At 40.1% G+C, this 27,088-nt stretch overlaps 3 protein-coding genes across 8 annotated transcripts; 2 read left to right on the top strand and 1 right to left on the bottom strand.

Moving 5' to 3' along the window:
* The first annotated feature begins 1,202 nt into the window (after window positions 1-1,202).
* Window positions 1,203-7,654, top strand: ddrgk1 (DDRGK domain containing 1). 2 transcript variants are annotated; one of them, XM_086036938.1, is made up of 8 exons: window positions 1,203-1,411; window positions 2,739-2,891; window positions 3,169-3,314; window positions 4,568-4,669; window positions 4,758-4,880; window positions 4,956-4,994; window positions 5,087-5,192; window positions 7,106-7,654. In XM_086036938.1, the coding sequence occupies exons 1-8, from the start codon at window positions 1,324-1,326 to the stop codon at window positions 7,264-7,266; spliced, it is 918 nt and encodes a 305-aa protein (XP_085893064.1). In that variant the 5' UTR covers window positions 1,203-1,323; the 3' UTR covers window positions 7,267-7,654. The 2 variants fall into 2 exon arrangements, with proteins under 2 accessions (XP_085893064.1, XP_085893063.1); XM_086036937.1 differs by having other exon boundaries at window positions 1,205-1,411; window positions 3,166-3,314.
* On the bottom strand, window positions 7,457-16,003 carry cars2 (cysteinyl-tRNA synthetase 2, mitochondrial). Of its 4 annotated transcripts, none has more exons than XM_086036931.1 (15): window positions 15,883-16,003; window positions 13,312-13,362; window positions 13,120-13,237; window positions 12,961-13,032; window positions 12,040-12,145; window positions 11,875-11,955; window positions 10,256-10,385; window positions 10,038-10,171; window positions 9,819-9,886; window positions 9,257-9,323; window positions 8,699-8,837; window positions 8,490-8,613; window positions 8,290-8,388; window positions 7,835-8,041; window positions 7,457-7,761 (listed from the first exon to the last, which is right to left on the bottom strand). In XM_086036931.1, the coding sequence occupies exons 3-15, from the start codon at window positions 13,216-13,218 to the stop codon at window positions 7,666-7,668; spliced, it is 1,422 nt and encodes a 473-aa protein (XP_085893057.1). In that variant the 5' UTR covers window positions 13,219-13,237; window positions 13,312-13,362; window positions 15,883-16,003; the 3' UTR covers window positions 7,457-7,665. The 4 variants fall into 4 exon arrangements, with proteins under 4 accessions (XP_085893057.1, XP_085893056.1, XP_085893055.1 ...); XM_086036930.1 differs by lacking the exon at window positions 15,883-16,003 and adding an exon at window positions 15,128-15,210; XM_086036929.1 differs by lacking the exon at window positions 15,883-16,003 and adding an exon at window positions 14,741-15,113.
* On the top strand, window positions 14,508-26,941 carry atg3 (autophagy related 3). Of its 2 annotated transcripts, XM_086036936.1 has the most exons (13): window positions 14,508-14,614; window positions 16,478-16,577; window positions 17,337-17,378; window positions 17,647-17,696; window positions 20,898-20,968; window positions 21,534-21,641; window positions 22,208-22,260; window positions 22,860-22,941; window positions 23,013-23,047; window positions 23,150-23,302; window positions 24,754-24,881; window positions 25,258-25,326; window positions 25,456-26,941. In XM_086036936.1, the coding sequence occupies exons 2-13, from the start codon at window positions 16,506-16,508 to the stop codon at window positions 25,535-25,537; spliced, it is 945 nt and encodes a 314-aa protein (XP_085893062.1). In that variant the 5' UTR covers window positions 14,508-14,614; window positions 16,478-16,505; the 3' UTR covers window positions 25,538-26,941. The 2 variants fall into 2 exon arrangements, with proteins under 2 accessions (XP_085893062.1, XP_085893060.1); XM_086036934.1 differs by lacking the exon at window positions 14,508-14,614 and having other exon boundaries at window positions 16,356-16,577.
* The last annotated feature ends 147 nt before the right edge of the window (window positions 26,942-27,088 follow it).

The raw sequence follows: 27,088 nt of genomic DNA, 5'->3' as shown, positions 1-27,088 counted from the left end.
TATGGCCCCAGGCAGTTTCTTCGGTTTGCCTAATGGTAAGTCGACTGACCCACGTGTGCAAAATAATTATATTTTTCAATAGTTTGTGGCACTTTAAGACTTGAACTCATCAAATTTCAGGGTAAATGAATGACATTTAGGGTATTTTTATTTCTGTCGAATGTCAAAACGGGTCCGATGTGACCAAAAAGTAAACTAATAAGTAAATAGATAGCCTAATTACAGTGTTTAGCCTATTTATATGGCCTTTTTATTGTTTATTGTTTGTTGTTTTGTAAAGTGCTTTGTTCCAGCTCGAGCTGTTATGAAATGCGCTATATAAATACAATTGTATTGTATTGTATTATATTGTATTACAATTACAGCCCGTGCACCGCGTCATCACGACGTCGTCATTCGCCATGTTAGGCGCTACGGTGAATGTGCGTACATTAAAGAATGTGAATTTGTCGATTCAAAAACATGTTAAAATGCAAGAAATTGGCGGGGCTTAACAAGGACAAATTAGACAGTGAAGCCAGAGACTGATGTCTTGCAAAAATAGACATTATAAATGTTTTGGATCTCTACAGAATTCCCAATACTGAGAGGAGCTACGAAACGGACCTACCGTACTTCCTCCTTTGTGTGCGCCGGATATTTTCGCTTACCTTGTGTGTGGTGTGAGTGCTACACACTTCGGAGCAATTTAAAAATGATAAATCTGTAGCCTCTCATGTGCAATTTACAAACGGGTAGGTGCAGGACCTGCAGATAATGAAGGTGGCGAACAATAACAACACCGTCATTTTGACTAAGGTACGTGCTTGTGTGTTTACTTGTGAACCGTCCACTTAAGATGCATAAACGAACGTACTTGTTTCCCTTTTAACTCTTCATGTTGATCATTCCTTCTTTCTTTTTACCTCACTCACTGAGTGGATGCACGTATGTGAGTAAAAGAGAGAAAGCAAGAGGATTCTAAACTTTATTTTTAACTTACCGCCATGAAAATGTACGGAACATGCTCTCGCTCAAGACGGCAGGTAGTTTATGGTAGTCACGTTGCCTCCAGTGCGCTCCCAATATGGCGGCTACCCATATTAGCAACGTCAGCAATGACGCTCCGTGCATGGGCTCTAATCATGGGACAAACTGTGTTCGTACTCCAAACCAATAGGGGGTAGTTACGAGCTCCAAAGTGTTAAATGAGCAACAGTAAAACGACAACGAAGTAGAAAAACAGCTCAGCTGTTGACGTATCAAAAGCCTCATGAGGATTCTCATGCACACATATTTATGATACAAGTTAGTTAACACGTTAAACGTGTGTGTGAAACGGTCATGGATATCGTATTGTACTTGATAGCTGCTGCTATCCTCGCCGTGCTGCTGTTGTTTGCTGTGAAGTTGCGGAATAGGACGCAGCAAGGTAAATTGGAGCTAACCAACGAGCTAACCATTAGCATAACTCAGCACAAGATTTGTTTGACGTTTTGTGCCGCTAAGCCTTCGACACGTTTAAACAGAAGACGCCGGGACATGTGTACTTTTAATCTACAATTTATGTTGTCGTTACGAACATAAGGCAATCGACGTCAGCAGCAAAACAATGTCAACAGCATGTAGACTCACTCACTCACTACATAACCTAAATTACAGGTGCTTGCCTAATATTACACAAAGGGAAAAATATAAGTATTTACCCGACGCATGCACTCAAAAGTAATACATTAGGTACACGACAATAACATTTAAATCTTTTTACTTTTAAATAATGTCACCAGAAAGTGTTGGAATAAAGGAACATAAATGTGTTCAAATTTTGGCGATATGTTTAGAATTAAGGTCATTGGGACATTTTTTAAAAATTCAAAAAGCGGGCAAAAATGTTGTCATGTTTCATATTCAAAACAAGGCAATGGCCTGTGAGCAGTTTTTTAAAAAAATAATTGACTTCACAAAATGAGTAATCATATTTATAGTTAAGTCAACCGCCAAATATCTTAAAAACTATTTATATACATAATATTCTATGCACCCCCACTAGTGTACAGCATTCTGATTAATGTTGCAATCGTAGAATATAACCTAAGCAGAATGAAAATCATCAAATTGAAAGCGAGGCAACAGATGAGAATCCACTGTACATCATACCTACAAATAGAAGCGGAAAACACATCTTTAACAAGCCAGAGCAAATTCTTCCCGACAGGAGCGCAAAACAGACCTGCGCGACGTGATCACACAAAAATGGCGTCACGAAAAATGGCAGAAACGAGTCTCAATTGTCACATACCTAAATAAGTAAATACTACACACCCTTAAATATACTTAAGTAATACCGTAAAAACATGACTGTCAATCATGCAGTACCTGTTTTGATAACTTGGAGCAACTTTTATGCTGTCAAAACACCTTACTTATGTGTTTATTCAGACTACACTACGACACAATTTGCGAAAATCAGTGCTGGCACAAGACGCAACATTTGCCACAAATCTTTTTTTCCCAACGCCATCAAACAATTCTCTTAAGTCATCTTCTACATCTTTATTTATCATCATCATTGTAGTTTAATGTCACAACGCTGCATCAAACTTGTTAACACAGTACAGCATTTTGTTTGACCTATTTGCCTCAAGTCATCTTTATTACTGTAATATGTGATGTAAATCTAATCCATGATGAAAAGGATTAAGAATCGAGGTAACATTTTTTTCTTTTATTCATCGTTATGGGCCAACTCTTATGTACAGCTGACAGAGAGCATGAGCGAGCTGTTGTCCGAGCGGCGGGCGTCCGCCAACGGCCTGCCGTGGAGGAGCGAGGAGCAGGCATGCCGCGTAGGAGGAGAAATCTTGCAGGGGCCATGGCCAACAGAAGAACACAGAGAGAGGCAGCGGATCTTGGTAAACGGATGTTTGAGCCAGTGTAGTTGATGACTCATTTATTCACTGAGGAATCAGGCAACATGTAGAAAAATACCCCAAACCTTGCAATGTTAACAAAAGTGTATAGTGTATTTTTATTATTTTTTTCAAATAAATTCAATTCAGGAGCATATAATGTGTTATCCGTGGTAACTTCCCCACCCCTCTACAAAACTTTTTTTTAAATTCCTTGATCCTGCCGTCCAAAACGAAAACATATGAAAACAAGGAACAAAAACTTTGTTCATTTCAGAAGAAGAGCGAGTGCAGCAGCAGCAGCAGCATGAGGAAGATGATGATGATGATGAGGCAGAAGAGCAGAGCTTCCAGCCAACTGCAAAAATTGGAGCCAAAAAGCAAAGGAAGCTGGAAGAGAAACAGGCCAAGAAAGCCCAGCGAGAGGTGAGAGGCCCAGAATACAAAGGACACCCACCAAATTCACCTGTTAGTGTTCTTTTCTGTGGAACCTCTCCTCATCGGTTTGCTGAAAAAAAAAAAAATCATTATTCTTGGCAGGCTGGGTTTTTCCTGTTCTTTTTGTGATGCCACAAAATGACGGCAAAAGCCATAGCTAATAGGAAAGGAAAGATTGGAAAGTATTGTAATATCTTGTTGATGAAATGGAGATAAAAGGGGTAGGAATATAATAGTATATATATACTGCTTCTTACTTCTTTTCGAACATGTAATGTATGTCTGCCTTTTTTGTATGCACTTAAATGACACTCCTTTTTTTTTTTTAAATTTTTTAAAAATTTATTATTTTCTTATATGTTCGAAATAAAGCAAAAAAAAAAAACTGGATTGCAGCTGTTTTGAAAGCAGAGACCCCCCCATATTGTCAGCCCTTTTAAAACATTTGGATTGATCTTTCAAGATGCACAAAATGTGTTCTGTGTAGGCGAAATGAAGCTTCACGAAGCATCGAAGTATTCCAGCCAATTGGTTCGCTCATGGTTCAAAGCTTCGTGGTGCTTCATTTAGTCTATGGCGCCATCAAGTGGTCAAGAAGACCAAGCAGTCGACAGTGTTGACAGTGTTGTCGCGCTAGTAAGGGGGCACTTGGTTGAAAAAAATATTTCACAGGGGGTACATCAATGAAAAAAGGTTGAGAACCCCTGGCCTAAAATATCCACAATCACATGGCAAACTTGAACGAACAAACAAAGAAACGAACTTAAAGCGGAAGTCAACGCAAACTTTTTTTTCCAAGAATATGTTCTATGCAAGCCCACTAGTTGAAACAACACAAAAATATTGCGTTTGTGGAATGAGTGTTAATCCACTCGTTTTTAGCCATCGCTGGGGGCGGCCATTTTGTCTTCTGTTGACTGAAAATGACATCACAATTGCTCACAGCCAATCACGGCTCAAATTCAGAAAACAGGTCAGCCGTGATTGGTGGTTGTGAGCAGTTGTGATGTCATTTTCAGTCGACAGAAGACAAAATGGCCGCCCCCAGAGATGGCTAAAAAGGAGTGCATTTTGCTGCTGAATTTATATTCCACAAACGAAAAATTAATCAGAATGCCGTGTTTCAACTAGCGGGCCTGCTGGGAACATACTCTTGAAAAAAATGTTTGGGTTGACTTCCGCTTTAAAGTATTAGTTGTCCACTGTTACTACTCTGATGGTTTAAAAACTCTACTTTTCAGGCTGAGCTCGAGGAACGTGAAGAAAGGAAGAAGATGCAGGAGCTCAGAGATGAGGAGAGACGGCAGGAGGAGGAGAAAGAACGCCTACTGGAAAAGCAACAGGTCTCTTTTTATTTTCCCCAATTCCTTTTCCTCCCCCATGCGTGCAGGTGGGCCGACGACTTTTACCCGTTCGTTGCTCTTGCGTCAGGAAGAGGACGAGCGTCGAGCCAAAGAGGAGAAGGAGAAACGGGAGGAGGAGGAGTACCTCCGGCTCAAAGCTTCCTTTGTTGTAGAAGACCAGGGCGAGCAGGAGCAGCTCACTGAAGACCAGGTCGGCTCACTTCTCGTATGACTGCAAACCCAACATCTTTGGCGGCTATTCAAATCTTGAACATTTGCCTTTCAGTCACGTAACCTGCTCCAAGAATTCATCGATTACATAGAGGTGAGGTCACACACTCCCAATTTGTTTTTCTCTCCAGAAAAATCAAGCTGAAGTGCGTTTGTGTTAAACGCTGCATTCTACCCCCCCACCAGAGCTCGAAAGTTGTTCTGCTGGAGGACTTGGGCTCTCATTTTGGAATGAGAACCAAGGATGCTATTGCCAGACTGCAGGACCTGCTAGCGGAAGGCTCCCTTACAGGTTTGTGTCAACCAGGGCTTTGCTAACTTTCACTAACATTATCTATAGCTGTCACTGTCAAATTATTTTTAGAGTTCATTACTCCCATCGATTAATCAAATAATCGGATAATGTTTTTATTTAGCATTTTTCCAAATGACTGTGTATTAGCCAATTATTGTTGTTTATTTGGTATTGTTTAGTGGTTTAAAAAAAAAAGAAGTACAAATAGTTCATTACTGTACTTAAGTAGTTTTTTCTAGTATTTTTTTATTTTTTAGGATACTTTTTACTTTTATCAGTTACATTTTATCGCCATTATCTGTAGTTTTTACGCGATACAATTTTCAAAACAGGGTCGTTACTTTTGTTTTGCATGTCGATTTAAAAAAAGAAATTAGACGAATGTTCGTGGCGCCGCCAATCATATGAAGGGTTACAGCCGGTCCCGGACATCCCAGCTTGTGAGTGGCTCCATCTCAAGCTATGACATGACACCCGAGAAGACGCTCTGCTACCGGCTATAGAAGATAATTTAATTGGAAGGTGAAAAGAAGTCAAACGATCGGCGACGTCGAAACTGTCAACAATATGGGCTCGTCTCAGAACGAGCCAGCGCCAGCAGCTGGCTGACGCCCAGCCATGGCCTTATCTGAGAAAACAGATAAAAATGATTACCCTTTTGTTAGCTTGGCCCTGGTTAATGATGTTAATTTTATACTGTATGAGTGAAACAGCAGTTCATTAATAAAAACTTGATTTCAAGAGGGAGGGGGGGGGTCTATCTGCATGGTGGGTTAAGTGACAACCTTATAAATTTAATAGCCTTCAAATTATGACATGAAGAGGAAACATCCGGTAAAAACACTTTTTAATTTTACTCACAAAGTACATTTCAGAGCCTGTACTTTTTTTTTTTACTTTTACTTGAGTATTTGAATAAGTACTTTTACCAAAGTCAATTTCCAGAGAAGTAATTGCACTTCTACTCAAGTACAGAATGCCTACTTTTCCCATCTCTTGATTCCTTTGAACCTTCCTTCTCCAAAACATAGAAAAGTTTCAGGTGTATTTTTTTTGTTGAGCAGCAATAAGGAGTCAAAGTATTCATACACTCAGACCTGAATGAATATTCATATTTCCAATGAATAATATATTATTCATTGAAATATGAATGAATATATATACAATATATATATATATATGGGCTACAATGAATATTCAACTTTCAATGAAATATTCATTGCAAATCTGAGGGTACGGATACTTCGACTCCTTTTTGCTTCTAAATGAAAAAAAAAAAACAGCTCTGAAAGTTTTATGTTTTAGACAACCTGTGAGAAATTACATTTCCTGAAATTTTGTGAATCAGGTGGGAAACATCTAAAACATGCAGGACAGTGGCCCTCAAAAGCCAGAGTTTGACACCTGTGTCTCTGTGTGCTTGAGACCATTTGAATTCCAAACCTTTGACGGTACTGTTGATTAGAAATCATTATGCACCAAAAGCACTTCTGTTGGGAGTACAAGTACTTACATTTGAGTACTCGTCTATAGCAACTACCGGCACTTGATATTGCCAATACGTCTTGCAATTGTAAAGAAAATGTCTTATTTTAATCAAATATTGTTCCAAAACACCAACTCTCCATGAACAAATTATCACACAAATATAACACACAGTCTTGCCCAACATTTCAACTAAATAACATAAGACAGTTCCTGTTGTCTCAAATGGTCCACGGGCTGGACTTTTTAAAACTCCAGTTTTAGAGGGTTGTCAACTTTTTTGCATCCACTTTCAATAACTAATTGATGTGAAGCCAATTTAAAATGGATTTATTGTGCATATTTAAGCTACAGACAAATGAGCGTAGCTAGTTATCTATATTCATGAAATAATCTTTGTTTTTTAATGTATATTTTTTCCCCAGGGGTCATTGATGACAGGGGCAAGTTTATCTCCATCACTCAAGCAGAAATGGACGCAGTGGCTCAGTTCATCAAACAAAGAGGTCGAGTTTCTATCACAGAGTTGGCCCAGGCCAGTAATTCTCTGATCAATTTGAAACCAGTGAACCGCAACACTGCCTGATGGACATGACGTAACTTGCTGCTGAATAATTGTCCACAAGTCATCCCGCGTCTTCACGCAGGACTTTATTAGACACCGGCCAAACCTCGGATTGTTTCCACTGAATGCAGCCATGGATCTCAACTTTCTAACGATGGACCTTCCAAATCTTCTCCAAGTCATACAAACAAACCCTAAAAAAAAAGGGGGGAGTCCCAACCACTACTGTGAGAGCTCACCAGGTGTGCTATGGGAAATTGTCAGAAAATTATTTGACTACAAATAATGCATCTTTGTTCATCTATCTATGCCAGCGACATATAGTGACCGGTACACCAATTACACTGCTCTACTAAAAAAAAAAAAAAAAAAAAAGACGTAACATCTATTAAAATTATTTCTGTAATCACTTTCATTCATTTATTCAAGAACTGTTTTCTCTATGCTAGGTTTCGCGCTGCCTGTAATTTCCGACGCTCTTTTCGTTAGCTCCCACGTGGAGGCGGCGCCTCGATCCTGCGTAAAACACAAGACCAGAATGTCAGTCTGATGCTTCATGATACAAACGTGTAAAATACTTAATCCTCACTTTTATAAGCACCCCAAGAGGCGCCAGGTTTTTTCTCAGTTTGTCACTTGCTTTAAGGAGCGGGATTCTGTCTGGATAAAGCGCTTCTTGGAGCTTCCCGGGAGTTGCCGACTGACGGGCGAGAGCAAACGCTCTGACATCACTTCGGAATTGAGTCAGCTGCTCGACCACAGCCTGGAGGCTTCCCGACTGGCTCGTTGCCTCCACCTGATGCACACAGAAAAAAAACATTTGCGATCTGGACCGAACCTTTTTATAGAGCAGTTTCTCAGACTTTTGGGTTCCAGGGAACCCTTAGTTCCTCAATCTAGGCGGCTACGTTGTTAGTGGAAGCAGCGCATGTCAGACAGCCATGACGGATAAATACCAGAGCCACGTTTGAGAACCACTGTGTTACAGCAGACAAGACGGCGTATGAATTAATTGCGACTTGCAGGTTCCACACCCATCCTGACCTTGTTATGCAGCGGGTCGATACCAAACATGTCCAAGGTGTCTCTTATATAAGCCATCATGGCACCAAACACTGCTGGACTTCTGCTTGCTCCTGCAGCCTGATCCAACACAATAAGATGATGCGTTGTGATGTCAAAACACTCCGTGGTGAAAAAGGACGATACTGGGGGGGGGAGAATGAAGAGCCTGAGCTTGTTACCGTGGAAACAGGCTGCAGCTGGCAGTTTCCCTGGTAAACCAAATCCATGATGGCGTTCACGGCTCTCGGGGTGTCGAAGTCATCGGCCAGAGCTGCCATCACGTTTGCTTTCGTCCGAGCTAACCTGGAGACGGCGATGGTGTGGTGGCACCCGTTAGCGCTTGGGAAGCTCTTCAACAGGCCGAAAATAACCCAAAGTGGGATCAAACCTCTCCCAGAGCAACGCGTCTTGCACCGGCAAACACTGCAGCTGGCCCTTGACGTAGGCCCGAGCGTCATTGTGGAAGGTCGAGATGCTTGCCAGGGAGACCCGAGCCTCCGACATGCTGCTGTCGCTGTAGTCTATAGCTGCAGACATCACAGACCAGTCACTTAGCTGCACAAATGAAAAGCACGTAAGAGGATGTTGAAGTGCTGCGCCTTGAATTCGAGACAAGCTTTGTGTATCGGGGAGGAACGACATTTAGCCTGGGTTGTTGGTGGAAGTTATGGAGAGTCTTTGCGGTACGTATAATGCGGTACGTGTAAATGTACTATTTAGGAATAAAACTCTTATTTTTGATGAACGCAATAGTTCTGCTACACTACTGCACGTAAGGTCGGTCACGACGCTAGTACTTGGCTAGCCAAGTATTCTTTTGGATGGTACTAAATATCGACAATTTTACATTATCATAGTCTTCTGTTTTCACCTTTCGCCGCACCTCGGCAGGGCTCGATATTTGCAAAAGGATGACTGGGGGGCTTTTCTATAAAGTTGTCACTACCTGATCTGTATTTGGTCAAGAGGCAGAACATACGGAACTCATTGGCAGAGTGAGACTGCAGGAAGTCCTGATGATGAAGAAAAAAAAACAAATGTATGTATTAGGCAGCTTTAGCATTTTGGCATGTGACGGCATCTATCAGCATTTGTCTTGTTTAAAGCGGAAGTCAACACAAACATTTTTTTTTTCAAGAATATGTTTTATGCAAGCCCACTAGTTGAAACAGGGCGTTCTGATAAATATCGCGTTTGTGCAATAAGTGTTAATCCACTCGTTTTTAGCCATCTCCGGGGGCGGCCATTTTGTCTTCTGTCGACTGAAAATGACATCACAACTGCTCACAACGACCAATCACGGCTCGGATTCAGAAAACAGGTCAGCTGTGATTGGTCGTTGTAACGGCTAAACGGTAATGGCTAAAAACAAGTGCATTTTGCTACTAAACTTATATTCCACAAACGCAAAATTAATCAGAATGCTGTGTTTCAACGAGTGGGCCTGCTGGGAACATATTCTTGAAAAAATTATGCTTGGGTTGACTTCCGCTTTAAAGGTGAGCTACCTTAATGGTGATGTAGTTCTTCAGAGATTTGGACATTTTCTCTGCACTGCCTTTGAGGTGTAAATGTCCTAAGGGTGAATATTAGAAAAGGATTGTTGAGACATTTCATTTTTAAACCAGTCATATAACTAGCAGCTAGAAATAATCTCCATCCCTCTATAAATAGCTGGATCCTGACTTTCTGGATTATTATTATGATCCGTTTGGTGCATGGCTTACCTGAGTGCAGGAAGTAATTGGCCCATTGGTCACACTGATGATAGGCTTCGCTCTGCGCCACCTCATTCTCATGGTGAGGGAAGGCCAGATCCACGCCACCCGAGTGGATATCCAGCCGACTCCCAAACACTGAGCTGAACCCACCACAGAGGTGACAACACAGATTACGGAGACAACCAAATGCGGCGCAGAGCCACGGCAACGTTGGAGATGCAAACCTTGCGATCGTGGAACACTCGATATGCCACCCTGGTCTTCCTGGGCCCCAAGGAGATTCCCAGTGGGGTTCTTGAGGTTTTGATCGCTTCCACAGTGCAAAATCCCTCGCATCTTTTTTACTGGCGCTACCTGCAAAACCAAACGCGAGATTCCACTTCCTCTTTCTTCTATTTATTTTTAGACTCGATTTTTTTTTTTCTTATAAAAATTCGGCAGGGTTGTTAGCAGTCATATTTAAAAGCAGAGCTGGGCATTTTACTAAAAATTCACGGTTCGTTAAATCGCCTTCCGCCTACAGCCGGGGTACGCTTCTGCCGTACGTTTATCCGCCATTTTGTCCGGCTGGACTACATAGTAATCGCCTATACGCCGGTCTGACAATCATTTTAAACAGCATTCCGTTTCCGACTAACAAATTTGACAAACTACCACTAGCAATCTAATGTGAACACGTTTTGATAGCATAAAATCCTGAGCCAACGCTATTTAGCTCTTTCTTTCAAAACCATTTTGCCCTTTAGTGACAGCAAGTTTTTGAAGATTTAAGAATGAATATAATTGACTGTAAAAAAAAACAACAACAACAAAACAGTTTTAAAGATGATGTCAAAAATGTGAATATGTTCTATGCGGCCCCATTAATCTAAACACGGCATTCTGAATAATAGTGGAATGTGAAATAAGCAGAAAAATACGGCCATTTTTATCCCTCTCACAGGGTGCGTCCATTTTGAAACTTGCTGTCGACTGCAAATGACATCACAGTTGCTCAGGGCTCAACGCTCATTAGTTACGACCAATCAGGACTCGGCTTGTGAACGTCACATGACCAAACTCAGAAAACAAGTGATCACTGTACATTATCACAACAACACCACACAACAAATTGATGCATAACTAGTTTTGAAATCAGAAGCCAGTAAAAAAAAAAAAAAGGTTTATTCTACTACTTTTCAAATTATTTTAAAAGGGGGTTGGCAATAAAAAAATGGTTGCAATATGACAAAGAAACATGAAATTGACGCACATGCTTTGCCTTGGCGGGCCACATAAAATGATGTGGCGGGCCGGATCTGGCCCCTGAGCCTTAGTTGGATCCGTGACTTAAGGAGGCAAATGAAAATCAGACCTCCCAATAGTCTTCTTTTTTTTTTTTTTCTAACAAGTAATCATACTGCTACTTTTAGAATACAGTACAAGTGCTTCTGACACCTCTGACTGAGACTAAAGAGAGGTACTAATACGAAAATGTTCATTATCCGAGATTTGGTGGCATTTTAGGACTCACTACTTAAATACCACAAATTGAAACTACTACTTCCTACATCTCCTTAGAATCTTACTACGCTCCGGTTTATTATTGTGGTCTTAGATCCAATTGGTGCAGAACCACAGTGCATGAAAGGTGTTGGTAATATTAGCCTTCTCGCGCAGCTAAGTAAGGCAACCAAAACCGTAGATGCAATTGTGCAACTCTTCAAAATGTTACATAATGAAGTGGTTGACGAGTGTAAATGGATATATGGCTTATAGTCACAGTTTTCGTGGGTCTTATTTTTGATTTGAACTTGTTTTTAAATTTTTTTTTTTTTCTTTACATATCCTGTCCAATTCTTACCAACTCCTTCTTGAGAATCTCCAGCTGCCCCAAACTTGCCGTATCTATCCCCGATGGACTGGATATCAAAATACACATCACCTGCAGGTGAAATGAGTTAGTGGATTTTGATGATTTGTTGTGGGATGTTCAAACTACGCCGTGCGGAACAGCCAAAGTGCTCACCTTCTTTTGTGGGATAGGCATTTCTGTTCTCGATGATCCTTTGAATGAAGGCCACAATTTGGGGTACGTTTTCAGTCACTCTTACATACGCTGCTGGAGGAATCACCTAGATTTTTTTAAAGGCACATTTATATTAAAAACATTTGTCAGACATTTTTGATACTATTCAAATTTCTAATGCTAACATTATTCCTCTTGCTTCCGTTTTTTTGTTACTACTGTGTGTTTTTATTAGGACTGTCAAAGTTATAGCATTCACGATGGAAATTAATTTGAAATTTGATAATGCGCTAAAAAAAGAACTCTGTTAACTCAGTTTTATTTACTTCCTGTTGTAGCTGACCTCTGCTCACTGCGCAGCCAAATTTAGAGGAGAGTCACTGTCGCAAAGATGGACTTTTACGTAGTTTTACTTAAAAAAAAGTTGCTCGACGGCTCATTGGAGAAATCCAAATTATTATTATTATATTTTGCACACTTTGCAAAGTCAAATTCAAATACCATATTAATTGTACATTTTTGGTTGCTCAACTGCTGTATTTTACAGGAAAAAAATCGTATTCAAGAATCAAAGAAAGCTATTAGAACAGTCTTTGGATCGAAATATACTTTGTTTTTTTCCCCCACATTAATTCCAAGATTTTACTCAAGTGAATATTGGTTCCAAGCTTCGTAAAAAAATGGAGTTGAAAAATGCGATTAATCGCCATCAATTATGGAAACTTTTGCAATTCGTTAAAAAATGTTAATCGCTTGACAGCACTAGTTTTTATACATTGCCATACTGTACAGTGCGATTTTTTCTTCTTAAAATGATGTTAAAATATTGTTGGAACGGATTACGATAATCAGTCATTTTATAAAATCTTTGGCACTGTCCACATACCGGTGGAACTAGCCAACACGGACGGCCACACACACCTTCAATGACAGCATATCCTTCTTAAATTCCTCTTCATACATTCTGGCTATGATGATGGGCGAGACGTTCTCCTAGGACAAAGAGACAAAACATTTCTTATAATATCATACAGACAACAATGCTCGCAGATACCGTCGTCATAGCAACTGGTGTCTCACCTGCCAACCTCTTTGAATGATTTTGTCGTCAATGTCTGTGATGACCATGGCGTGGATTACCGTGATACCGAATAACCTGGACAAGATTCTCTGCAGCATATCAAACCTGACGTATGAACTTGAAGAGAAAAGATGGTCAAAAGTCTATCGGGCTGAAAGTTGATTCACTTTATTGTGTGCCGTCATTATTACCATGCATGGCCCAAGTGGGCGTGGTCGTACACGGTGGGCCCGCAGCTGTACCTGATGCACAAAAACAAGTATAGTGGGATCATAGTAGCATGTCGCTATAAATACAGGGGGTCCTCGGTTTACCACGGAATACCTTGACATTTGACATCGGAACGTGCCGTCGTCTTTTAATTCTATTCTCAGAAACCACTTTCCTTGGAGAATAAGAGTGAATTTCTAATAAATTGGGATTTTACATTATAGTTTTCATATTACTTTTACGTTGTTTTTAAATTCAGTTTGTTTTAGGCAAGTTTTTAGAGTGGGCTTGTCAGTTTTTTGCAATTTTTTAATGTATTTGTTGAGTGCAACATTTACCAAAAAAACTATGCTACGTATTGTGTAATAAAGTAAATTAAACTACAATTAAGAGTGGTCATTGGGAAATGTGGGGGTTTCCCGAACGGCCGATCGATTGCATGTTGAACGCCGCCGCCAAGGACCCTACCGCCCCACCTCCCGACCCGTCAACAAATATTCCCGGGCCAGATTTTGGTGCCAGTACATACATACCTGACCACAATTCCTGAAAGACTGTTCAACGTACCTTCTTCTGTACAGCCAAACACTATATTGAAATGCATACATTTATAATAAATCCTGTAAGATCCTATATGAAATTAATTGACAGAGACAAAAACGAAGGACATTTTCAATATAATTATAGTTACTTTAATTTAACTGTATAAATAAATTAGCTTGTTTATTTCTAAAAGCACTCCCCTTTTTATTTTATTTTATTTTGTTAACAAAAAGTGTTTTTTAATTTTAGCTTTAATTTTTTTTTTTTTGTTTCCGTTAACTGTAATCACCTTGCGAACAAAATCCTGTTTGAATACTGTCACTTGTTAAGTGTCTTCTTGGTCTCATGATGTCCAAATGTAAACTATTAAGAGAACTGTTTAAATTCCAGTTCTAAATTAACCTATAATGAATCAAACCTGCACAGTGAAGTGGATAGCACGTCTGCCTCACAGTTTTGAGGTTCCAAGTTTGTCTCTGTGTGTACTTTTCATGTTCTCTCCAATGCTTGCGTGGGGTTTCGTCAGGAACTCCGGCTTCCTCCCACATTCCAAAAACATGCATGTTAAGTTCAAATTGACCAAAGGTATGAATGTGAAATAGGTGACTTATGATTGGCTATAAGCCTTTGTCCCCTGTAATTGGCTGGCGACCAGTCCAGTGTGTAAATTGATGGATTTAAATGGGAAAAGCTTAAGAGCAACTTCACTTACACTTAAGGCCACAAATACGAAACAAATCAGTAAGTACGGCGGTAACTGAGCGTACCCTCTCGTGCCGCGTATTCTTCCACTCTCTTTGTAAGGTCAACAGCGCATGTCGGGGCCGTCGTAAAGCGAGGACTCTATCAATTGAACATGTGCAGTACCAAGTGGCTACTCCCTCTCGAGCCAGAATCAGAGGCTCTTTCCGTTTGGCGAGGCTGTTGAAAGTCTTTAAACCGGTGTCAAATCCCGTGGGCAAGACCCACTTCTTCTCGCTTCTGCTGCATGATCCTCGGATTTTTGCTCTTACATTAAGTCCTTTGAATCGCCGTAGAAACAATTTGACTGTGTTTCGCCACATGCTGTGACCTCGCAAAGCCCTGCTATTAGCAGCTAATTTAGCAATCCCGATATGACGCTTAAGGTTCTTTAGGCGATTCGATTTATACGTATACAACAAAAGATTAGAATAAAATGAAATACATGCGTTTTATACTGCAGACACGCCATTAACTAGTAGACTCTGTCAGGCTCATAGACGTTACACTTACATAAATTCCGCCTTGAGCGCCAAACAGTACGTCGACGTAGCCACCATATTGGATGTGGAAAAGTGGAGCATTAAAATAAAAATGTCTAAATAATTTGCTACTTGGAGATGTTCTATACCTAAGTAAAAGTACAGATACTTGTATGGAATAAGACTCATGTGGAAGTACTGATTCAACTCCAGCAATTAAGTTTAAAAAAAAAAAAAAATACAGACAAGGTTCATAAATAGTACAAAAGTCCAAAATGAAAAAGAATATTTCTGGACCTTACATACAATACCAGTTTTGATAACTTTGTACATAAAAAAAACTTCTCTGCACATTTTTTCTCTGTACAATTTTTCCCCTCTATTTTTAAAAAATGTACATAGTGCTACCCTTTGTATGAAAAAAAAAAAAGTAAAATGTAAATGTAAAATGTAAAATTCGTACACTGGCTAATTTGACAGCCAAAATACTACTGTGCACTTTCAGCTTGTTTTGTTTTGATTCCAGACTGGTAGGTAGAAATTTAAAAAATCTTTGACAGAGGCGAAAGCAGGTAGAACGTCCTGTCAATTGAGTATGGTATACATACGCTGCGTAATGAATGTGGTCATCAGATCAACACTATATGCTCAAAAGCTACTACACCAAAAAACAATGCTTAATTAGGGACGCAATGCTTAGTTATGTCGGAAAACACACGCCAAAAGTATTTTTGAGGCAATGAAGAAGTCTAGGACTCAACAAAAACCAAAATACTAACGACTCACCACTTTTAACCAAACGTACAACAGGCAGGACAAAAAGGTTACAAAATTCCCACAAAAACATTTATCCGTGTTGTGCGCATGCGTGCGCAAGCGCACAGGGCATTGGTCGGACGTCTCGACAGGTAGGAAGGAATCAGAACACTGGTTCTGTTGAAAAATGCTGTTGTTAAAAAACGTTTAAAAAAATGTTTGTTATTAATGTTGTGTTGTCATCCATAGAGCTTGCAAACAGCAACGAGTCAATTTTGACAAAGTAGAAAGGGTACTTATGTGATTTCAAAGGTAGGGAGTAAAGTACAGAGTCGTTGGAAAAATAAATACTCAAGTAAAGTACAGTTATCCGAAAAATATGCACGGAACATAGGAAACATTTGCCATTAACTTAACGTATACTGTATTGGTTTCTGAGCAGATCTGACACATCCAATATGCCGGATACGCTGGACAACCAGCTCGTGAACGCTATCATCTCGCGAGACCGTCATGCCCGGAAGTGTTCCGAGTGGTCATGTGATTTACGAATGTTGCTGCTGCACCCTCAGTTCTGAAACTACTATATGTCGAGTTAGCTCCGTGTTTCTCTGTATGCTTCTAGGGAGAATCCCTTTATTTGAGCCCCCAAGATGCAGAACGTCATTAACACGGTAAAAGGAACAGCTCTCGGAGTGGCCGAGTTTCTCACGCCAGTGCTCAAGGTAAACTTAATTGTACTTCACAAGCTACCTCGATGCTTGTTGGCTAGCATGTAATGTTTATATTCACCCGTAAAAAGAGCAATAATTGTTACAAGCATAGTTGCCGTTGTTGTTGTTTTTTCCAAAAATAATGTTAAAGTAGGGACATAGACATTTTTTTCAAAGTGATTAAATTATGGTTTCATCAAATGAGCCACAATTGAACAGATAAAATTATACCTGCATTTATGAAATGTGATCAAGCCAGTCCAGAGATATGCAAATGTGAAATTCACTAAAATCGCCCCACCCACACCGGTTTTTAATGCAATTACCTATGTCAAAGGGAAAATATCGTGATCAAGCTATATGGTCTATTAACTTCATTATGCAATATCTCTGTAACGGCGAAAGATTTTTGTTTCAAATTTTCAGAATACAGCACCAGAGCCACAAGGCATAATGTGCAAATAGTGCTGCCAAAATTTGCCTCAAAGTCACATGATGACACAAAATGCTGCCACAGGAGAATCTGGATGCTGCATTTCATTTGAACTCATTGTATATTACACACTTGATTTGGTTGCACACTAAGACCCAATGGTAGGGGTGCCAAAGTCCGGTCCTCAGCAAGATCTGAGAAGCCTGATAACAAGCCTGATCATTTGAATCAGGCACTGACAATTATGGAAACAAATGGACACTCTTTCTGCATCGACCCAAATATGTTTATGGTTCATTAAAATTGTAAACTGATTTGTTGTTGCTAAATTTCCACAGGAATCAAAATTTAAAGAAACTGGAGTCATCACACCAGAAGAGGTGAGGTTGATCCATACATGCCGACTTTTGTTTTGTCTTTTATCTGCTCGAGTGTTTCCCAACATTTATTGAGCCAAGGCACACATTTTACACTAGGAAAAGCACAATGATAATAATAATCTAATAATAAATCTTAAATAATCATATTTGGACCAGTTAGTTGAAATGTGGTAATTTCCTGTGGCGCAATGGTTGGTACTCACTAAAATAATAAGATCCTACATGTATAATCAATGCTGACTGTTGCATTTTTCTTTTTGTTTGTCAGTTTGCAGCCGCTGGGGATCACTTGGTTCATCACTGCCCCACTTGGAAATGGTCAGTATAATTTCTTCCAAATTAAGGCTGAAACGAATCCTTGAATAATTCGGGTACCTCAATTTATAAAAAAATCTAAAAATTTAAATGAAATTTAAATTCTTCCTCGAGTACCCACTTATTTATGTTCAGACTGCCAAGAAGAAATCTAGCTAACCGCCACAGCTGGGCACTTTACACTATTTTGCTGCTCCGTCCTCCGTCCACGACCTGGGCAGCTTTTCGTCATCATCCCTCCGTCATAAAAATAATCGTCCTCTGGCCATCCTTGTTCTTTTAAAGGACTTACATTTCATCAATTAAAATAATTAATTGCAAAATAACTCAATGTTATTTTGGAAGGAGAATGAGAGATTTTTATGCTCTAGAGATGTCCCAGACAAGGACATACTTCGCATGTAACTGGGTAAGGTATGTACTAAATGTTAATAAAACAAAATTGCTGTCCACCTTTTTCTTACGCCCCATACATTCCTTTTCCCAGATTTCACATGCAAAACAATCTAGCTGTGTTTCAGTCAGTCGTCAGTGAAATGGGCCTATGGCGTAATCCATGGTACATGCGTTCAACCCCTAGAGGGCAGACTATGCCTGTGAGTACAATGTTAATGCAGGGAACCCACATGAAAAAGAAAAAAAAGGCTGCCAACGCGATAATAAGGCCAACTTCAAAATAAATTGTGCCACAAACTGTTGCTACCGACTTAGCTACAGCACTCGGCCGCCCTGAAACAACGTTCGATCCCCAGTTAAGGGCGCTAAAGAAACGTAGTGTAAGGCACCTGTCGCCCGCATTTAGCACGCGGCTCCAGCGCTAGCAAGCGAGCTCTAGCTAGCAAGCGCTCCATGTAGGGTGGCGAAAGCGGTCGGATTACTTTTCAAAGGCAGTAGACTTCAATGACTCTGCACGCTTTGATGTAGAGGGTGACACAGGAGTGGATTTTCGCTCCTGTCGCATCCCACTCCCACAGAAAAAATCCAGTCCCGTCCCAGTCCTGGATCATAGTCAAAATAAAACAAAACAAAAAAATACCCTGTCCCATCCTGCTCCCATTTGAAATGTGTCCCACTCCTTTACTGCTCCCATTTTGGAGGTCAGCTACATTTAAAAATGGCTGCGAATCTGTCCAAGTTTTTTTTTCTTTCTTCCTATTGGATAATCCTGTTCCCATCTGCTCCCGTTAATTTTTTTTTTAACTTGTTCTATCCCAATCCCGTGATTAAAGGTAAAATTGAGCCCCATCCCGTGGGAATCCCACAGGATTCCCCTGATCCGTGGGATTACTGAAAAAAAGTCACCCTCTACTTTAATGCTGACAGTTGCCGTTTTAATTGATCACTTTTTGACAAACCCGGTTCTACTCAAGTGTGTCGTTTTAGCTGGCAAAATCACGACGGTGCTTCTGACGTCACTTCGTCTCATGGACCAAAAATTATGGGGGGAAACTAAAATCTCACAGTTGTTTCTAGAGAGCAAAATGGTGTGCTGCTGTGCACAGTTTAAATTTAAGTATAAAATGTTGATCATATAAAATTGAGCTGGACATTCATTACTAAGTGGATTTTTTTTGTCTTTACTACTACTTTCCAAATGAATTGTGCTTTTAAATATGTGTAAATGAAGTTATTGTGTCTTGCTAGCAGGGTGAATGTATATCCTGTGACTGTAAGAGAAGGAATAAGGCAGTGTTTACCAGCGTGACTCAGGAATGTGCAATACGTTGTGCCGTTCTTGTTAGATTTCACAGAACGGTGCAATTCTCTTCTGGGGAAACCCAATTTGTCGAACTGAAACTATTTTGCTTGGCACTCTTATTTTTTTCATGATTATATGATCTATTTAGACTTATATGACAAATGACAAATAAATTGCCATGTTTGCATAATAGGATTGTGCCTTAGCGCACGAGTTTAATTTGTTCTGTGATGATGCTCATATTGCAAAAAACAAGAGCCAGGGCACTTGACCTTTTTTTGCCGGTCCGTCCTCCGTCCTTATTCCTAAAAATTATCGTCGTCCGTCCTTTTAAAGCGGTACCGTCCTTACGTCTGCCTCGAAGCACCCAAAAAAAAAAAAAAAAGTGTCCGCCGCGGGAGGGATGCTAACGCCAGAGGTTTGTTTAAAGCTCATTAGCTGGCTAATTTACTAATGCGCGCCCACTTCTGGGTTAACGGTTTGACAAACCGCTCGCCATTCCACGTTGTATGTGTGTAATCAGACGAAGTGAGCCAGTCGAGACTTGTAATGTAACTGCTTTATTTGACAGCGGTCACTGTTTACATGTCAATGTTGCCGATTCGCTCGCTGTTTGGAGCGGTGGGACGCGGAGCGAAAGCGCCGGAAACTTTTTTTTTTTTTTTTCCCCCTTCGCCTCGCGGCAGCCAGTCAGTATCGGGGAGTACTGCGTCACACACAGCGTCCTGTACACTTGGCGGGTCTTGTGTGGCGAGCGCAAAATGAAGGAAAACATTATCTTTGTGGTTTGTGGACATAACGAGCTATATGACGCGGCCAGCTACCAGTACCGGGACAAGAAAAAAAAGAGACCAGGCTTGGAGAACCGTGAGCAAGGAGCTTGTTATACCTGGTATATTTTTGCTTTCTTTTGTTTTTTACAGCTGTTGAACTTTACCAAGATGGCAATATTTGTTTGCATTAGCTTTAGCACAACTAAAGCTATGTACTCCTCCAGCAGCGGACAGTCAAGTGACATGCTGGCGTCACTTGCCGGTGTGCTTGGCCGGACTAAAATCCACTTCTGCCCATGCTTAGTCCGTCCCTTTTTTAAAACTCGTCACCCCTGTCCTCCGTCCCAAAAATGGACGTCCGTCTTGGACGGACTGCCCAGCTCTGCAAAAGACTAATATTTCAAACCTACTTTCTCCATTGAAATGAAGGGAAATATCAATCTTCCCCGCCCCCCCCAAAAAACACAAAACTGTTTTTTATAAATAAGTGATCAGTAGGAACGGCAACTTTGTCAGGCTTTCAGCATCAAAGTGTGCACAGTCATTTAGGTCTATTAGCTTGAGTTGAGCTGGCAAGTCGAGGCACAAAATCGAGGGAACGACAGCTCGTTGACGTCAGTTCACATCTCAGCACACCACCGTATGACGTCTGAGAGTGGTAGTCGTAATTCGCCGAGTACGATGAGATGGTTGTATAGTAAAGTGCTGATTTTTGTTTTCATTTTCACTCAGGGCCACTGGGGAGGAAGTGAAAGTAAAGCCATATTTGCCCCCTGATAAACAATTTCTCCTGACACGCAATGGTAAGAGCAATGTCTTCTCAAAATCAATTAGCTCACGGACTACTTAAAAAAAATAAAAAAAATAAATAAATAAATTATCCACACATCCCAAATATTAGGCCTGCTATCCACATCAACAATGTCTTGCAGGTTTGAGCCAAATATTGACAACTTTTTAGTCTAGTTTACTCGCTCATTAATTAAATGTAAATTAGAGAGAGAATCATATAGAGCGGTGATATTTGTGTTATACAAAGAAATACTGCCCGATTACAGTTCAGATGTATTTAAATCTTTACATTTAAGGTTTAGGAACGATCCTTTAAACTTATATTTTCTCTTTTTGACTTGTAACTTGCAATACATTTCAATCATTATTTACCATAAATACATTTTTGTTCCTACATTTAAATAAGCGCATTGTTAGTACAATGTTTCCATCTCCAGCATTACCGTTCAGTAGCTGAATAGGAATGCGGGGTATGCACAACACACAGCACTGGATGTAACATAAAAAAAATTTTTAAAAAATGCCTTTCTGATTGTGGGAATTTTTTTTTTCGGTGTGTTTTTTTTTTTTTTCCAGTTCCCTGTTACAAGCGTTGTAAACAGATGGAGTACTCAGACGAGTTGGAGGCCATCATCGAGGAGGACGATGGAGACGGGGGATGGGTAGACACTTATCATAATGCAGGCATGGCAACATTTCCCAGCACTGGCTTTTATTTATTAAGCAAAGCTATATGATATGCAATGTTAGCTTCAAGGAAAACCAGTATCATATTCACAAATATTTCCTGAAATGTTGTCCATGAAAAAAAAAATCCAAGTTAGCATTTTTTTTTTTTTATTTATTTTTTTTTTATTGAATTGCCTTTAAAGGTGGGTTGCTCAACCGGTACATAGAGCAGGACTGCCATCTCCTCGTGTGTCATCCATTGTGCACTGATGACATACGTCGCTGGCATAGATAGATGGCGAAAGTAGCATCATTTGTAGTAAATGAATAACTTTCGATTAGGGCTTGAAAATTTCAATTGCACGTACCATACAGTGTAAAAATAAAAATTAAAAAAAAGTTGGCGTGATTGCAGCGAACCAGGAGCAAAGAGAGCATAAAAGGGCGAGAATGTCCATAAATTAGGATCACTTTTCACTTAAAACAAATGCCGACATCGAGAACATTCAAATGTGAATCACTGTACTGGAGTGTATGGCATTTGTAACAATGCTCTGATTTTTTTTTTTTTTTTTTTCTAGGTTTATTGGGTGTCACTGATGCTGTTGCTGAAATTTCACTGGACAATAACAAGGTATTTGTTGTTGTTTGGTATTGAGCCATTTGTCAGTTAATATCAGAGCTGGGCATCGCCCAACCGTCACTGAGTTCCCGTCTGCATATTTCAACGACCCACGTGGTCCCAGCCCGTCCCTCGTCAGCGACATCCAGTCGAGAACGTAACCTTCACGTCACATGCGAGGCGCCGCACTTTAAATATGCACACGGGAACTCGTGTCGGTCATACTCACACTCGGCCGTTCAAACCATACTTGGTCCCGCCCGCTGCCGCCCCCCGCTGGCCAGCTTTGGTATTTCACTTTAAGCACTCAGTCTCAAGACGCTGCATCGTATTTACCATGACATATAAATTGCGCGCCGCATCTACCTGTTAAGATCTAAAATACAGAAACAAACTATTTGCGATCGGTGACTTCCCACCACTGCATGACGCTTGTCCGATATGTTGCGCATGCATGACCAATTGCGCCGGACCTGACTCGCACTAAAAAGTCACACCGGCCTTGAGATGTCAAGTGGACCCAAGTGCAGGGCAAAATTGCCCGGTGTGAGTATGTGCTTAGCGTCCTAGTGCTCTAGCCATATTTGAGCTGTGTATTGACTTGATTCAAGGACAAGAATATGAATAGCACATCTGCAGCATGTTGTGACGATGGTGAAGACGAGGAAGATGGCGAGGCAGCAGATATGGAAGGTACTTGAAAGTGCGGCGAGCTCGGTCTCATGGCTGGCTGCACAGTCGTTACACTTGTTTGCTCCTTTCAGAATATGAGGAAAGCGGCTTACTGGAAACGGATGAGGTAAGCTGGCCCATTTCAACGTGTGTGTGTGTATGTGTGTGTGTGAGTGTGAGCTTCCGCTAGCCAAGGTGCACCCGTCTTCTCTCACGGTTTCCTCCCTAGGCAACCCTGGACACCAGTAAAATGGTGCAAGCCAAAGCGAAAGCGGATCCCGGGAACGAAGACGCCATCCTTCAGACAAGAACATATGACCTTTACATCACGTACGATAAATACTACCAGACGCCTCGACTCTGGCTGTTTGGATATGATGAAGTATGTACCCGGCTGCTGTCATCCAACACCTCATTGTAGTGTACAGTATTGCATCATCATCATTTACTTTAAAAGATCCCAGCTCTTATCCATTTATTGCTTAATAGCACTGCATTTCTCAACAGTTTCAATTCCTCTTCGTGTGTGTGAATTGGTTTCTTTGGTGGCTTGTTGCCAAAGTCTTTTGGCCGTGAGAATTGCTATTTTAGCAATGCAAAAAAAAACAGGGACGGAGGCTGCGAATTTGAGAAAACCTGTGTAATTAGCAACCAATGTCAGTAAATACGGTTCAGCACTACGTCCGTAAGTGCAACTTAAAACTCCACTTTGCAAAGCAAAGCCGTTTATCAATGACGTCCAGAAACGCCGCCAGCTTCTCAGGGCCTGAGCTAATCTAAGATGGACTGATGCAAAGTGGAAAAGTGGTCTGACGAGTCCCCGTTTCAAATTGTTTTGGGAAATTGCGGAAGTCGTGTTCTCAGGGCCGAAGAGGAAAAGAACCAAGTCCGTTACGGACACAAAAGTTCAAAAGCCAGCAACTTTGATGGTATGGGGCTGTGTTAGTGCCAGCGGCACGAGTAACTTACACGTCGGCGAAGGCAGCTTTAATGATGAAAAGGTATATACAGGTTTTGGAGAAACGTGCTGCCATCCTAGCAACATTTTTTTCATGGACGCCCCTGCTTATTTTCAGCAAGACAATGCCAGACCACATTCTGCAAGTGTTACAACAGTGTGGCTAGTAAAAAAAAAAAAAAAAAAAACGTCCTCAGTTGCCAAACGTTTATTGGATTGTTGTTAAAAGAAAACATGATGCAACACAGTGGTAATAAACATGACCCTGTCCCAATTTTTTGGAAGGTGTGGCAGACATAAAATTCAAAGTTAATGATTATTTGTTATTTTACTCATTTAGTAACGAGGCTTTTTCAGACCCTCTTTTACCCTACAACGTTTGGGGGAAAAAAAGTAGAAAAAAAGTTCCTGAGATTGAATGGCTGGACTGTGAAAAGACATATACAAATTGGGATTGAATGAGTTAAAAAACAATAAATTTGGTGAGTTTGAACATTAACTTTTCTTTGACATTCAATTAGCTATAGGTTGAACATGGTTTGCAAATCATATTGTATTCTGTTTTTATGTTTAACACAATGTCCCAACTTCATTGCAATTATGTTTGTAAATACATTTCGAAAAAATAACATTACAGCTTTAATTTTTTTTTAAATATGAGCTGGAACACAAGTGTTTTTTTTTTTTTTTTTGTTTTTTTTTTTTAATTCCAATGGCATTAAGGGGTACACGTTAGTTTAATTAGTAACTGTTATGAAATGTTCTCCCCTGGAAGGGGTCCAAAATTGTTTGACAACCACTGATGTACAGTCCAACTTGTCATTCCCGGGAACTTGAGGTTTGTGGTTTGTTCAAGTTGTGGTGACGTCTTCCAGGACAGGCAGCCTCTGACTGTGGAACAAATGTACGAGGACATCAGCCAGGACCACGTGAAGAAGACGGTCACCATTGAGAACCATCCAAACCTTCCTCCGCCCGCCATGTGCTCCGTCCACCCCTGCCGGTGAGCAAAATTGCATACATTATTGTCGCATAATGACACATTGTTTTAAGTTGCGTGTAGTAGCAAGTATTAATTAAAACATAGCACTGTGTGTCCATCCGTGTTGGTGTACTTAAATATATTTCGTGCCACAACTGTTTTTTTTTTTTCTCATGTTGAGAATCAATAACCTGGAAATGAAATACTTTTTTTTTTCGAGGCAATTCATTATGGGATGGATTTGATATTATAGTGAATGTGGTTGTTCACCACTATAAATAATATACATAAATAAATATAATTATAAATCATTTCCACTTAATTAGGTATTTTTCTGTAGGGGATGTCTTCAATGCCTTTCTTTACCCGAGGACATTTATCCTTTTTCTTTTTCTAGACATGCTGAAGTGATGAAAAAGATCATCGAGACTGTGGCTGAAGGTGGTGGTGAACTTGGAGTGCATATGTATCCTTTCTTTTTCTTCATTACACCCAAAAAAAATCAAGTGGTCAAAATTGGATATGTTTTGTGATCCACCCATGAATGCATGTTTGATTTTTTTTTTTTTTTTTCCCCCTTAACTTTGGTTTACAGGTACCTTCTCATTTTTCTCAAGTTTGTCCAGGCTGTCATTCCCACAATAGAATACGACTACACAAGACACTTCACTATGTAGAAATGTGGATTATGGAAAATCGGTTATTCTGCCTCTGTGATTACGTATGATCTGGTTTGGTGACGAGAGGATGTTTGTCTCACTCTGAAACACTTGCACAGGTGTAACCGACAGAAATGTGCATCCTAAATGGGGAATCAGGTTTCAATGAGGTCGGATAAAATCACGGCGTTCTCAAATGTGATGTTTTGCCTCAAGGTGGAAAAGTTGAAGCAGTGCACATAAAGTAAATATAACTTGATCAATATCATAACAGTGCAAAAAGACTTTCAACAGTTATCCAGGAGTCTGTCATAAGTAAGGCTAGGCTAACTAGATCCGTAATGCTTTACGAGAAGTGTTTGTCCTTCCTGACCGCTTACAAATTCACATTCCGTCATGGTGTTGTACCTCTAATTTAAACGTGATCCATACTCTAATACTTTCAATTTAGCGCCGTTCGCCACCAGACTCCTTGGGGAGTGTCTGGCATTCATGCTAAAGGCTCCTCCATTTAGCCTATATGTCAAGTTTACATTAGCACTGAGGCTGAACCAAAAAAGGACCGCAAAACCAGAAGAAATCAAAGCCAATATGATGACAAAATGGTTGGTAACCTTTTGTTAACAAAGAAATAGCTATAATGGTGACTGAAATATCTTGCAACTGATGAAACAATAATACATAAATGAGGAAAAAAAAGTACGAATAATATATTGGCGCTAAAACACGTGGATGGTTTTGCAACAGTATTTTAAATTAAATGTTCCATATTTTTCCCCCCCAAGTTAGTTTTACTGGTTTGTTTTTAAAATATTTCTCCTTTGAACATGAAAATAAAGCAAGGCTGGATTTTTAGGAGTTAATTTTCAGTCCATGATTGTACTTTTACAAGTTTAGTTATTTCAATGACCTTTTTTGGGGATTTAGTTAGACACTGAAGTCTGTTGATGATTTGTCATTTTCATGTGATGCAGCTTGCACTATCCTACTGCTATGGGAATTCAAGTAAGATCAGAGTTGAACTCAAAGCAAGCTGGTCTTATTTCAAATGAGTGACAATACACAACTTTAGACTAACTGAAGGTTTCATAAAGATTTGGACTTGGACAAATCTCTGGCTTTCTGTGCAATTAAGTGGATCACTATCATGCTTCACTGGGGTCGAGCTGATTATACAGTATTTACAGTTATAACGAGAGATGCCCCTAATAATAATAAATTATTATTATTATTATTATAAAAGGCCATTTTGTCTTAATACTCTGAATGTGGCGATGGTCCTTTAGCAGTAGGCCGAAATGTATGTGTGTATTGTTTATATAACATCGTGCATCCTCTCACCCAGCAGCTTGTGTGGTTAACTTGGCAACAAACAAAATCTTTGTGGCACAATGTGTACAATATTAAATAATATATACAGTACCTGGCTCTCCTGAGTTACATTTGTTTAAATGAATGCAATATTCAGTGCTTCAGTGACCTCTCACTGTGCTCACATAATTGTCCTGTATTTTTCAGTGATGGGAAGTAACAAAATACCTCTATACTGTGCTTAAGTAAATTTACTAT

This window comes from Filicampus tigris, chromosome 1 (assembly GCF_054856515.1).
Source record: "Filicampus tigris isolate MCC_2025a chromosome 1, RoL_Ftig_1.0, whole genome shotgun sequence".
NCBI classification, from domain to species: domain Eukaryota; kingdom Metazoa; phylum Chordata; class Actinopteri; order Syngnathiformes; family Syngnathidae; genus Filicampus; species Filicampus tigris.
This window is presented reverse-complemented; position numbering and strand designations above follow the sequence as displayed.